Source organism: Centroberyx gerrardi, chromosome 14, assembly GCF_048128805.1.
Source record: "Centroberyx gerrardi isolate f3 chromosome 14, fCenGer3.hap1.cur.20231027, whole genome shotgun sequence".
Taxonomy (NCBI): domain Eukaryota; kingdom Metazoa; phylum Chordata; class Actinopteri; order Beryciformes; family Berycidae; genus Centroberyx; species Centroberyx gerrardi.
The window spans coordinates 19804628-19816938 of NC_136010.1; the positions used below are offsets into that span (position 1 = coordinate 19804628).

A 12311-nucleotide genomic window follows, 5' to 3' on the forward strand; every position below is an offset into this window, starting at 1 on the left:
ATTCAGGAGCTTCCTCTTTCCCTGGATGCTAGATAATTCCAGCGTCCCCCCTTCAATGAACAAAGTGCATTCCTCTCCAGCCTCAAGTGAACAACAATAGTAATAATCTTCCAAGATGGCAGACACTTGGCTCTATGTTACTGATGAGCCAGGCCCCAGCTTAGCTGAAGTGGACATATGTGTGCTGGAGATTAAAAAGAAGTATGAGGTCATCCCATCCACTGTCTGCTCTATATGCCTTTCATTTGGACTCATCTACTGTTTTTTCGGTAAGTACTCATGATAATAGGCATGAATATGAAACATAATACAGAGACTTAAATGTAAATGTACACAATTTGGGCTATAGAAGAACAGCTATTACATTTTAAAAGGCCATACTCCTCATTTACTCTCACTATTTGAACATAATCTGTCCTTGCCCACAATGTTTTCATCCTTAAAGTATTTCATTAGCTCACTTGAGTCCGTAGCGGGCTTAAAGCTGTGTGGCCAGGTGTCTGGAGGCTGCCAGGGGTTTAGGGTGGATAAGCCCCAAGCTGGGGGAGGCAGATGGGGAGTCCGTCTCTCTCAATTCAGCAGAGGCAGCGTATATGAAGAGCCACCTGTTGCACTGACATCTCACTGGTTTCAAGCTATTGAACTTGACAAACGAGAATTTTGATGTCAGCTATGAATAAATAGTTTCCATTGAAACCAAAATCAAACAGAACAAAAAAAGCATGTAAATATCAGGTATTTTTTAATACCTGGCAACTGCTGTTTATAGAGCTGCTGTGGTAATACATTAGGGGTTGATCAGAATAATACATGAGTTACTTTTTCAAAGGAAAGCAATACTGAGTAAAAGGATTCAACATAGCTCTATTTCTGTGTTTGCCGTCACTGAGAAAATATGCGCACACACATCCAATGAACACAAATTGTGTGTCCCGTGGCCCTGCTCCCTGGCACATGCAACATTATGCAAACACACACATTGCCAAGGTCCGTGTTCCCTGTAATGATCAATGATTAAATAAGCATGTTGTTGCCTTCAAGGGATTTTGCAAATGTAAATGCTTGCTAAGCAGGAGAAAAACAGCAATTTCTATGTATAGTCAGTGGCGAAGGTATTGTTGGAGTTGTGTGAAATTTGGTTCTTTTTGCCAATTTCAGCTGGGCATAAGTATTGGAACAAATTCATTCTAAATACATTTCAGTAATGTAACTGTTTGATCACATACTCCTCACACTGACACACATTAACAGTGCGTAGACTGTGACCCACCACCATCTTCCTTTGATACATTCAAGGCAACTTTCATTGTAGCCTGTTGTATCTCAATAGATCTCAATGAGATTTCAGTTGAAGGCCGTACTTTGTCCTACAGTATTGTTTTGAGTGTCCAGTTCCTGAGCTACTACACTACACAACCACCACGCCTATTATACAGAGCCTCAGCGGTGTCACACTCCTAAACTAGTATTGAGATGCATTGTTATCCAAGAAACCACATTTTGTCCTCAGCAGACCCCCTTACACAAAAATACCATCAATCTTGTGGTGTTGTTGGTTCACAAACCTTATGCAGCTGCTATATATAAAGGCCTAGAGATCAAATATTAACTTTACTTGAATTTAATTTGTACATATACTTATGCTCAGCTGTAATCAGGGGACTGGCCACAATAACTGATATTTCTCTTATATGTTTTAATATATGAGAGATATAAATAAAAAGCAGACACTGTAATTTTGCCCTTTTCGCAACATGCCACTGGCTGTAGGTTTCATTGTGAAGTAGACTTGGGACGTTTTGTGCATTTAATTCATTTTGGATTGGAGACAGCACATGTTTGATGACCGTTACATGAATGAATAGAGTAGATTTCATGATAAATTAATATCACTTCAGGTTACCGCTGCTTCAAGATGGTCATGTTCCTCTCTGGCTTCATGCTGGGATCAGCGGCGGTCTTCCTGCTGTACCACAAGGAGCCTGTGCTGGACAGCCAGCTGGGGATGGAGACCAAGGCGGGGATCGGCCTGGGCGTGGGGGTGCTGTGCGGTCTGATGACTATGCTGGTGTACACTATGGGACTCTTCCTCACGGGCCTGCAGCTGGGGTGCCTGCTCACCCTGGCCGGCCTGGTGGTGATCGGACAGTTTTACAGCCTTACTCCGGTGTGGGTGCCTCTCAGTGTCGTGCTGGCAGCCAGCGTCGTCACCGCCGTTTTCACACTTCAGTGGCAGAAGCTGTTCACTGTCGTCTCCACGGCTGTGTTTGGGGCGACTACGGTGATGCTTTGCGTGGATTACCTGGTGGGGACGTTCGCGCTGGCAGGTCACGTGTATGACATCCTCTGTCAAGTCGGGCCTCGTCCGCTCTGCTGGTTCAACTGGGCGATCACTGGGATCTGTCCTGTTTTGAGTCTGGTGGGTGTGTTGGTGCAGTGGAAGTTCACTGCCAAGGGAGTGTCACATACAGAAGGTGAGTGACACACAAAATGCCCACAAAGCAGTTCTTCCAAAATGTATCATGTCTGGTACTTTTTGATGCATTGAACACCTTCTTCTGTAAGGTTGTATAATCAGGCCAAATTTCCAAACCATACCAAACCTTTCCTTTTTCTGTCTCTTTCCCCATGCCTGTGGATGCTCCCCAGTTACACACAAGAAACAGCGGAAACAAGCCAAGATGCAGCACAGATACAGAGAGTCCAGGAGACGACCTGAGTCACACCGCCGGCGCAGGCCTCCGCTCCTGAAGCGCTACACTGGGGATGTCCTCGCCCCGGTCAGTAGCTGATATCTAAATGTACAACAACAAGACCAGCATGAGCTTCTCATTCCGCTTTCAGTTTTTCAGAGAAGCAAACACAAATTCTAGCCCTGATGTTAAATCTCCTCAGTTTCCTTTGATTTCATGATGGTAGAAAAGGTACAAACAGCCTCACTGTGTATTTGTTTTCATGATGTCTAATGAGATGGTCAGTGCGATAACAATGTTTCCCTCTCCTGTTTGCCTTTCAGAGTTATCTCCAGAGCCTTCAAGAGCGGCAGATGGGAACAGGCTCCTCCACCAGCAGCATCAGCACTATCACACATACTATAATTGACTTTGACTTTGAGACGGGCTCCATGGTGCCGCTGACTGCTGCCTCGCCCGTCTTCAGGGTCTGAAGGAACAGAACATCAAACAGCTGGCTCCACAGTAGACATCTCATTTGTGGCTCACTGAGGAATCCGTCACCGTACCTGAGAATCAAACAGTCCTTTCAAATCTTAACTTCCCTGGAAACAGTCTGACTGGTAGGATGGATCCACTAAAACTGGCTCTGCAGCAGCTCATCATCAACATGCACAGAGTGTGATCTGAGACTCTTGGAGATCAAACAAACCCTGCGATCACCATCTGAGCGATGACAAGATAACACAACATCAGCATACACAGTCACTACACTGACACATGATCATTGTATTCCTCATTTAGTTTAGCTCGTAGACACTGTGCATTTCACAGTAAAGCTGTTTTGTTTCACTTATAGGTATAATAATGTTTTATTCTCCAAATACTCTTTATACTTTTACATCCTGTTGTCCAGGTCTAGTCTGTGATACATAGACCTTAAAGAGGTGTCTACAGTCCATGTGGAAACAGCTTTAAAGACCAAATGTCAGGGTTATAAACAATATTAGTAAATTAATACTGGCATACACAATATGAATCAATAAAAGTTGACTTTATGGGAAAAGAAGAATGCTAGAATGCCAGTTAACTGACCAAAGATTTGACAGTGATTGGACTGCTTGGTAGTACACTGTTTTTTGGAATATTATCATACATTAATATCAGTTAAACGTACAAACATCCTTTAATAGTGTTCAGTAGTCCTCACAATTGACAACATATGTACTGTAATGATCATTTCAGGAATGCAACATAGATGCCTTATGAGTTTACTACAACAATCTCATCCAATTATAAAGTCTTCTTTTGTCTTATTCCATTATTCATGTGCAAATGCTTTTTGAAATAGTTTTCAAATCTATTGCCACAAAAAAGAAAACATCCAATGATCATTCTCAATTTTCCATCAACAAAATGCAAATCTTTATTCTGTTGATTTCATGCAGACTTTGTGCAGGAACTTATAATAATAATAATAATAATAATGCTCTCTTTCCTCATGCAAGGGATTCATATGTGCAGATTTTCTTTTCATTTGCTAGAGTCCAAATAAATAAGCATCTCTCTCTGCTACTATACAGATTTTTGTTTTGAATCATCCATCCCTGGTGGCCTCTGGTGGCCTAGTCGTCACATTGCATCCAGTGTGCTCCAGTGTTCAGAGGATAGGCCTTCTCCACTGCTTGGTGGTGTTGGTTTACACGCCAGTACTGGCTGCCTTTAAACATGTATATATGACCATCTGTCCATGTCAAAGCAGCATCAGGACTGCTGGGTGCCCCATAGAAGAGTTGCCCAATAGGCTTGGGGTATGAACTGAAGTGTGTTGCTCCGATTTCATCCCACTGCCAGTATCCAGAGCCCTAAAATGAGGAGTAAATTATTCACTGGCAAGTGGATGAGGTATTCACAAAAAGGATAGATTGCACAAAATAGTAAATATTATCTTTAGTACGTACTTTGATGAAGATCAATTTTTTGTTCTTATTTAAGTACAAGGCTGAATCGATGTTGGCAGGAATATTGGTCAAGGCTTTGGGGAAGCCGTGGTCAAGTCTGAAGCCTGTGTATCTCCATACTTTGTCTCCTGTGAAAGAGCAATTGGAAAGAATAGAAGTATGTTAGAAACACTTCAATAACAAAATCCTTAATGGCACTGAATATAGTTACTAGAACATAGTAAGCTGAGTCAGTGCATACATTTGAAACAAAATGCAGTCAGCACTGTACATTGCACCTCTATGTGAAACTCCAAGATATTAATTACCTTTCAGGAAGTAGGACTTGCCAGTCCGCTGAGAGTGAACAGCTGCATTGAGATTCCCTGGCAGGTCCTTCCACAGCCTAGAGATCAGGATGGGAGTGTTGTAGCCGCTGCTGGACATGGTCCACACATACTGACCACTGAAAACATAAGTCTTGCGCAACGGACCTGCAGGCAAGCAAATATTTGTTGAGGCCGTATTGTACCGTAGGTGAAAAATTATTGAACAATGTTGCACTTTTAGGAAAATATAGGGACTTTATGATTATTATCTCAGTTGTAAGGCCACTCTGACCTAACATGACTGCATCCATGGTAGCCTTGCAAGGATCTGGAGTAATTCCCTCTGGCACTGGCTGGCTTGGATTTCTGGATGGGGGCGTTTTCCCCGGCTTTCCTGAAAGTGGGCACAGATTTACAACATATTGCAAAAAAATGTAATAAAAGCACACCTATTCTGGCACTCTGACATTATTCTGGCATCACCATATAAAGCCTGGATGCCTCGTATGTCATCTGGATGTAGCTTGAAGTTGGAACGGTATCCGTTGTACACAGGTCCCATCAGTGCGCTGTAGTACTGTGAGTGGCCCAGGCCGAGAGCATGGCCAATCTCATGGGCTGCTACAATCATCAGGTTGGAGCCGTAGTCCTTCCCTTCTGTCCACAGCTCATCTCCGTCAAAATGCACAATGCCTGACTCAGGGGCGTCAGCGTGGGCCAGTACACGCCCTAATGATAAAGCAAGAGTCCTTACCGACTGCTGAAAAAGAACAGGCATCCTACATCTAACATCCTTCACAAGTGCCGCAGCACAGAAAGGTTCAAGATCTCTATTGAGTATACATGAAAGAAAACATACAATGCTATGTAGCTTATGAAAGGATCCTTGTAAAATGACAATAGAGAACTATGAACCCGGGAGATCAAAGATGTTTTGGCAATTTCTTTGAGACTTCCCATGTTTTTTTCAAATTTTACAGTTGGACATCGGTTTTATTTTAAAGAAATGCTCCTACCTCGCCCATCAAAGGGCACTGGACATGTCTTATCTTTTCTGTGAAAGGAGATTTTGATGTCTGCTCTTCCCCGATGCAGCTCCCTGAACCTTAAAGGCGACACGTCACTCCAGTACCTAAAAGCACTGTGGATGGCCGAACGGGTCTTTGCCTGTCCCAAATGAGGGGTGTAATTATAGATGCGGTAGGTCAGCATCTTCTTACGCCAGTAACCTGTTTAATGGGGCAACATTTTTATTAGATGTTTTTATGGACCATATAAACCTAAACCTAAAACACATTTCATTAGGTCAATACTGCGTTAACAATCAGAATCTGAATTTGCAAAATGAATACAACCCACCCATCACTCGATATTTGAGAGCTTTGTTATTGAAAGAGTCCTCTAGACCACAGCGAGGTTTGTTCATCATTGCCAGCGTGGCTGCATTTAGTTTTCCTGATATGGGTAAGTCAGTGGCCCTCTGAAAGACTCTGATATACAAAGGTAAGACAAAAGATTATGGCATTAGTATTGATCTAAATGAATATAACACACTGAGTAATAAGAATAGATACTGTGATCCATATTGGCAAGATAAATTAAGAATTAAGAAAAACATGCCAGTCAGCCTTCACAGATGGGGAAATGGATGAAAGATAGTCACCTTAGAGCTTCCACTATTTCCTCAGGTGGATAGTTTTGGTCCTTACTGTCCAGAGGAATGTGCAAGTAGCCATAGTTCCTAAAATAGGCCTAAAGAGAGAGAGAAGGCTCATTTTAATGAATGCATTGAGGTTTGTAGAAAGCCATCTTACTGATCAGTAACCAAGACATACAAAGCACATCCAAAAGTACTTGCATTTGATTTTAAAGTAGCATGGTTATGTACACCATTGAACTATCTCTATAAGTGCTATCACTAGGCAAGTCCTGCAACTCAGGGTCCAAACATTTTAGGAGCCCTGAATCAAAGGATTCTTAAGCCGTCCTGGGCAGCATTTATATTACCAGAGGGAATGATGGGTGTTATTAACTGAGTGAACCCACAATGTATCTCTTCTGGAGCAAGCTGTTCCCAACTACCCTGATAAATAAGTCCAGCCAAAATCACATTTTTTTTTTTTATTCACCAAAGAGCCATCCTAATAAATTGAGTAATGTCACAGTGATTAGTAATGGTTAAGAATTGAAACTCATTGCTCATTTGTTCAAATTGGTTTTGTAAAAATCCAGTTACCCGTGGTAATATTAAAACTGTCTGGAGGATCAGCTGAAACTATGTGCATTGCTTAGTAACTATTACTTTCTCTACAATGAAAGGTGAAACTTAGCCTGCAAAGAGCTTTATGTTGTGATCTATAGTATAAGCTTCTTAAATTGCTTAAATTGCTTCTTAAAAACTCAGCCTTTGATATGACATTTTTACAAAAGTTGTGTTTCAGCATCTCCAGTCTGCAGTGTTTTCTTACCACAGCTTCCATGAATTCTTCTGTGCTCTGGGCGATGGATGAAACTGTTGTCAGCAACACAACAAGCACCATATATTCCATTTTATATTCCATTTTTAAGTACAGATATTTTTCAATTAATGTAAGGAAAACGCTGGTGACTCGATCCAACACATTGATAGATAAACTGTTAAAATAACTTTGTAAGCGATGCTGAAGACTGCAGTTCCTCCATCTAGATTGATGCACATTAGTCCTCCATGTTTCCTTCTGTTGGTGCCGCAGCTCTCTCTGTTGTCTTCGTCTCCTCAAAGTCTCAGTTTAGCATTTGGTTTTTATACCATCATTCAGTGTCTGTATAGGACCGGCCTCAAAACCACACAATAAACCTTTACAAGAATGTGTTGTGTGGATTATAAAAACCAATACATATTTCAGACATTGACAGCATGAGCACGCCTACTGAAGCTATCATTTATAGCCATTTGTCTCAGAGTGTATAAGAATAGCGTCCGAGTGATGTTTGTTACGTCAAAGGAAGTAAATAAAAATATTTATCACCTCTGTGTAACTGTTAAAGAACAGATGGTCTGCCCACTGCCTCTATTAAAAGAATTAATTAACAGTCGAACCATAGTCATGTAAGGGGGAAATTCAATCCTTCAATATTTCATTATGGTGAAAATTAGTTTCCTTGATATTTCATTAAGCTGCAATTCTTTGTAAGTAAATTACTTCCCAGAAGACATGCTTTGAAGTGTAAGGTCACAGTTGTACCAAAAATATCACTGCTGTTGCTCAATAAATATTCTTGTTTGTGCAACATCTACAATATTCCTCCATATGAAAAATCTTAACATTCTTTTACTTTAATTTATGGTTATTACAACTATCCTATGAACAAAACAACTAACCGCACTTCCGCTCTGAGACAACAATTAATTACAATGTGTACGACCAAAGATCCCATTCAGACAAAACAATGTGGCGTAAATGTAACCATTGCTACAAATTGTCTTCTGATTGTGGGCAGAGCTTCCCTCCTTTTCTGTCGAAATGTAACGTTGTGGAATGAAGTCCATGAAAAGTGACGGGGAACAGATGGGAAAGAGACTCGGCACACACAGGCTCAAAACAATTACCGTTACTGTATCCCACTGCTGGTATTTTAATGCCAAAGAACTGAGACAACTGTCAGAAAAAAGACAAAGTTAGAGTGGCTTTCTCACCAGCAGAGGGCATTCTGCATCTACAAACTGTCCAAACAAGAATTGCCTTTTTTCCATTTCAGGGGAATACTTCATCTGGTGACTAAGCAGAAAATGCATACTTTCCTGGTTAACATTAGACATTGCAAGATTAAACGATTTAGGCTATTAAAAAAATATATATCATAAGACTAAATTAAAATTGAATTTCTTTTTCTAAAATGTTCTGTTTCTAAGACAGAATCTATATCCTTCCTTCCAAACTTGACTGTCAGTTATTCATGAAACAAACCTCAAGTACTTGCTGAATCTATTGAATGAGTTATACTAAAAGCAATATGAGATAATGAAACATTTTGAGATAGCATGGAGTTTTAATTAATACAATGACTGTAAAGCCCAGAGTGCCTCAACATTAGTGTGAATTCAAGAGGCCATCCAATCATTGACAAAACTGTTAGGTTCATTTCTAAAGCAGATAGGTCGACAAACTATAATTCTCTTAAACTGAAAAGTTTTGTTTTTCAGTTTATATGGCTAGGTAATATCTGATACTATGAAAGGTACAAAAGGGAAAGAAAAGACATGCACGAAACAATTCACAATGTTTTCATTTAAAAAACCATGATTAATGAATGGCCTGGCCAATACAAGCATATGAGCAGGAGTCCTAAAAATGTTTACACAGATCTGAAGTGAGAAAACAGGTAACAGCTTGTCAGTTCTGGAGATGTTGTGCCAGCTACATACAGTAGATATCCTGTCTGTCTCTGCTGGAGAGGCGTCGGGAGTGTGTTCACTTCCAAAGCTAGAGTTCATGTTCAATACCAAATAGGCAGAATTTGTTCAAGGGAAGCTAAGATCACAAAGCAAAAGTCCCTTCCCTGTCTTTCAGTGTGTCTAGTTTGTATTTTCAAACAGTTTGTCCAACTAATCTGCTGTCCTTTTTAGCAAACTTGCTTCAAGACTCAAGCTCAAGCTGCTGTAACTCATCTTGTAAGGCCTTCACCCGGCCAAGCTTTTCCAACTGATCCTTAGTCGGCTGTTTGATTTCCCCCGAGTCCATTTTCTGCTGCAATTCCTCAACTTGTCGCAGCTTCTTTTTGATGTTTTTGATCTTCTTGGCCCTTTCAGCTGCTGAGGCATCGTCAGGAGCCGAAGCGGAGACTGGTGCCACTGCGTTGTGTGGAGACTCACCGCCCTCTGAAATGGACACGTTCTCAACGGCATCTCTTACCGACTCCACATCCACATTCTCGTCCTGGCCTTGGTGGTTCTGCTTTCGCTTTTCTTTACGTTTCATGTTGCGTTTCGCAGTCTTCGACAGACCGGCTGTATCGCTGTCCACACAGCCGGGGATCTTTTGCTGCTGCTTTGTCTGTCCTCCATCAGCTGGGCTCATGCCAGGCGGCAGGTCCGGCTTGCTCTTGAAAAACTTCACATACTTGTTCTCATAGCTGAAATGGCAAGAGACAGAGACACAAGACGAAACTGGATTGAATGAATGCAAGCTGACAAACATCCTTTCATGAATCACAGTAGCCTACTAGCCTAACTATAAAGGGAGTACCATTTCTTTTTACATTTTCCCATTTATTTCACCATGAATGACTTATGGTGTACAGTCTACAACTGTATGTCAGAGAGAACTGCACTTACACTGGGACTTCTTCCTGGGGGACATAACCGTCCTTTACCCGCCTTGGCTTCCTCCATGTTCCATCAGGTCGCTGGGTGGCAGCAATGTATTTACCTGCAAAGTAACAGTTGCAACATTTTAGAAAGGACTGATATTCTTACATGCATAAACCTGTAAATTATTAAAACAAGGTTAAACAGGGGCATCTGTAATTTAGTCCATTCATCAGAGTCTGGCTTTGGCTGTAGCAGGATATAGAAAACAGGTGGGCAGAACAATACAGTTGGATCCCTTTGGAGGTTTGTCAAACTAAGACATAAGTGGCAAGGGTTTGAATGTTGAATGCGTTCAAATGAGAGACTCACTTACTCGTCAAGTAACTGCACACACTGAGTCTGTACAGTTTTCAGTGGTAGTCATTGCTGATTTAGCCTAAATTGTTGCCATGGCAATGTCATGGAGTGGATTACTAAGAATAAATGCCAAAGCTGGGTCTTGAAAAACTTCAACACTTAAGTCTAGAATTGTTTTAAGCCTCCAGTAATTCAGATTTTACAACCAGAAAAACTTTGTTGCACTATTCTAGCACTATTAGCTGAAATTATCCTTTCTGGTTGACGTGTTATTGTTACCTGGGAAGATGAAAACATTGAACATAATATCAGGAAGCACTGGAAACTACTGAGGGGCCTTGGGGTTGTCATTTTCGGGTCAACCTGCAGCTCATCCTTTTCACTTCAGGTTCATTTCTGGTCTGTAAGGAGTTCACCGAGTAGTGTATGGTAACCTCCACACCCTCTCTCTACACTCACATACAGTACAGATACACATAGTTCCACGCCCTGGATCACAGTCAGTCAAAGTTTGGGGGTAAAAACCCGCTAAAGTGCATTTAGCCACAGGGGCAAAGTGCAGTGTAGTTTACAGCAGAGATACTGCAATGTAACGTTAGCGTACAGGCAACATACCGCTGGTTACCCTAACATTAGTTTCGCCAGTAGCCAAAGTTATGAAGTAACAAATAGAAATGTGCGCCTAGCAGTAGCCATCTCACACATTACTTTTCATAGAGATAGCTTTAAGGATGTGGGTTAGCTACTAGCTAATGGTAACTACTGTGTTAGCCACCTTACAGCGATAACGCTAGCTGACACTGGTCATTATAGCTAAGGTTAGCATTAGCTAGAGTACAGAGGGTCTTATTCCACAACGTTGTTAACCATGTCACTGTTGACTAAAATACTGAAGTCGAGTTACAGTATGTTTCATGGAGAAATCTATTGAAACAACAAAGGTCTGACACATGCACCAGCCTTACCAGATTCGTCCGTAACATAGGGGGTTGCCATTTTGGTGTAACGTGCTGCTCCGCTCAGCCAGTTGGTAACGTCGTTGACTCCAACCTGATTTGTCACACTTCCCCTCGCCTCGGTCCCACACAGTAGCAAACTACACTTCTTTGAGCTGTTGCTGTTGAAATATTGCTTCCCTCGAGGTGAGAACTGTCATCGCAACACATACAGCCAGCTATCAGTACGATGAATATGTGGCACACACAGCTAATGCCAAACTATGACCAGTTATAGACCACTCAGTAAATAATCGGGCGACCCCACGTAACAAAACGTGCGAACCAGATTCCTGGACTTCGGAAATGACGACGTGGATCATGGGTTGCCAGGTTAGGATTGTCAACCGGTATTTTAAAACTTGATTTCAGGGTTTTCTGGAGTGGAAACAAATCGACTAGCCCTTGTCTTTTGACATAGGCTATTATTCTTTTCATTTTTGCACATTTTATCACGCACAGTGGTGGATATCATTCGTTTCAGTGTGAATTGGAAACAGTGACTGTCAGACATGCAGCTAACGTTAGCCATTTTTCATCAGCAGATTTAATTATTTAGACTGTTCTACTTTTGAAATGTAATGGTCTACACCGTAAAGTAATTACAAATATATTACTATAAATGTGTCCAGAAATGTCCTAAATTGTCCTTAATGAAGACGATAGATGTGCGTTACAAAAAGGTATAAAGTATAGCAGTATATATTGAAAAGAGACTGTAAAAATTG

General features: G+C 41.3%; 3 protein-coding genes across 3 annotated transcripts; 1 reads left to right on the top strand and 2 right to left on the bottom strand.

The window, feature by feature from the left end:
• The first annotated feature begins 115 nt into the window (after window positions 1-115).
• Window positions 116-3210, top strand: LOC139928764 (transmembrane protein 198-like). Its single transcript, XM_071921417.2, has 4 exons — window positions 116-269; window positions 1899-2474; window positions 2650-2780; window positions 3017-3210. Exons 1-4 carry the CDS (start codon window positions 116-118, stop codon window positions 3164-3166), a joined length of 1011 nt encoding a protein of 336 aa, XP_071777518.1. The 3' UTR covers window positions 3167-3210.
• A 1087-nt stretch (window positions 3211-4297) lies between these two features.
• LOC139928788 (matrix metalloproteinase-19-like) lies at window positions 4298-7532 on the bottom strand. The gene is made up of 9 exons (XM_071921443.2): window positions 7410-7532; window positions 6605-6693; window positions 6301-6431; window positions 5958-6170; window positions 5425-5670; window positions 5234-5335; window positions 4942-5106; window positions 4634-4761; window positions 4298-4537 (listed from the first exon to the last, which is right to left on the bottom strand). The coding sequence occupies exons 1-9, from the start codon at window positions 7500-7502 to the stop codon at window positions 4298-4300; spliced, it is 1407 nt and encodes a 468-aa protein (XP_071777544.1). The 5' UTR covers window positions 7503-7532.
• A 994-nt stretch (window positions 7533-8526) lies between these two features.
• Window positions 8527-11846, bottom strand: pym1 (PYM homolog 1, exon junction complex associated factor). The gene is made up of 3 exons (XM_071921418.2): window positions 11554-11846; window positions 10256-10349; window positions 8527-10053 (listed from the first exon to the last, which is right to left on the bottom strand). Exons 1-3 carry the CDS (start codon window positions 11582-11584, stop codon window positions 9558-9560), a joined length of 621 nt encoding a protein of 206 aa, XP_071777519.1. The 5' UTR covers window positions 11585-11846; the 3' UTR covers window positions 8527-9557.
• Window positions 11847-12311: the final 465 nt, after the last annotated feature.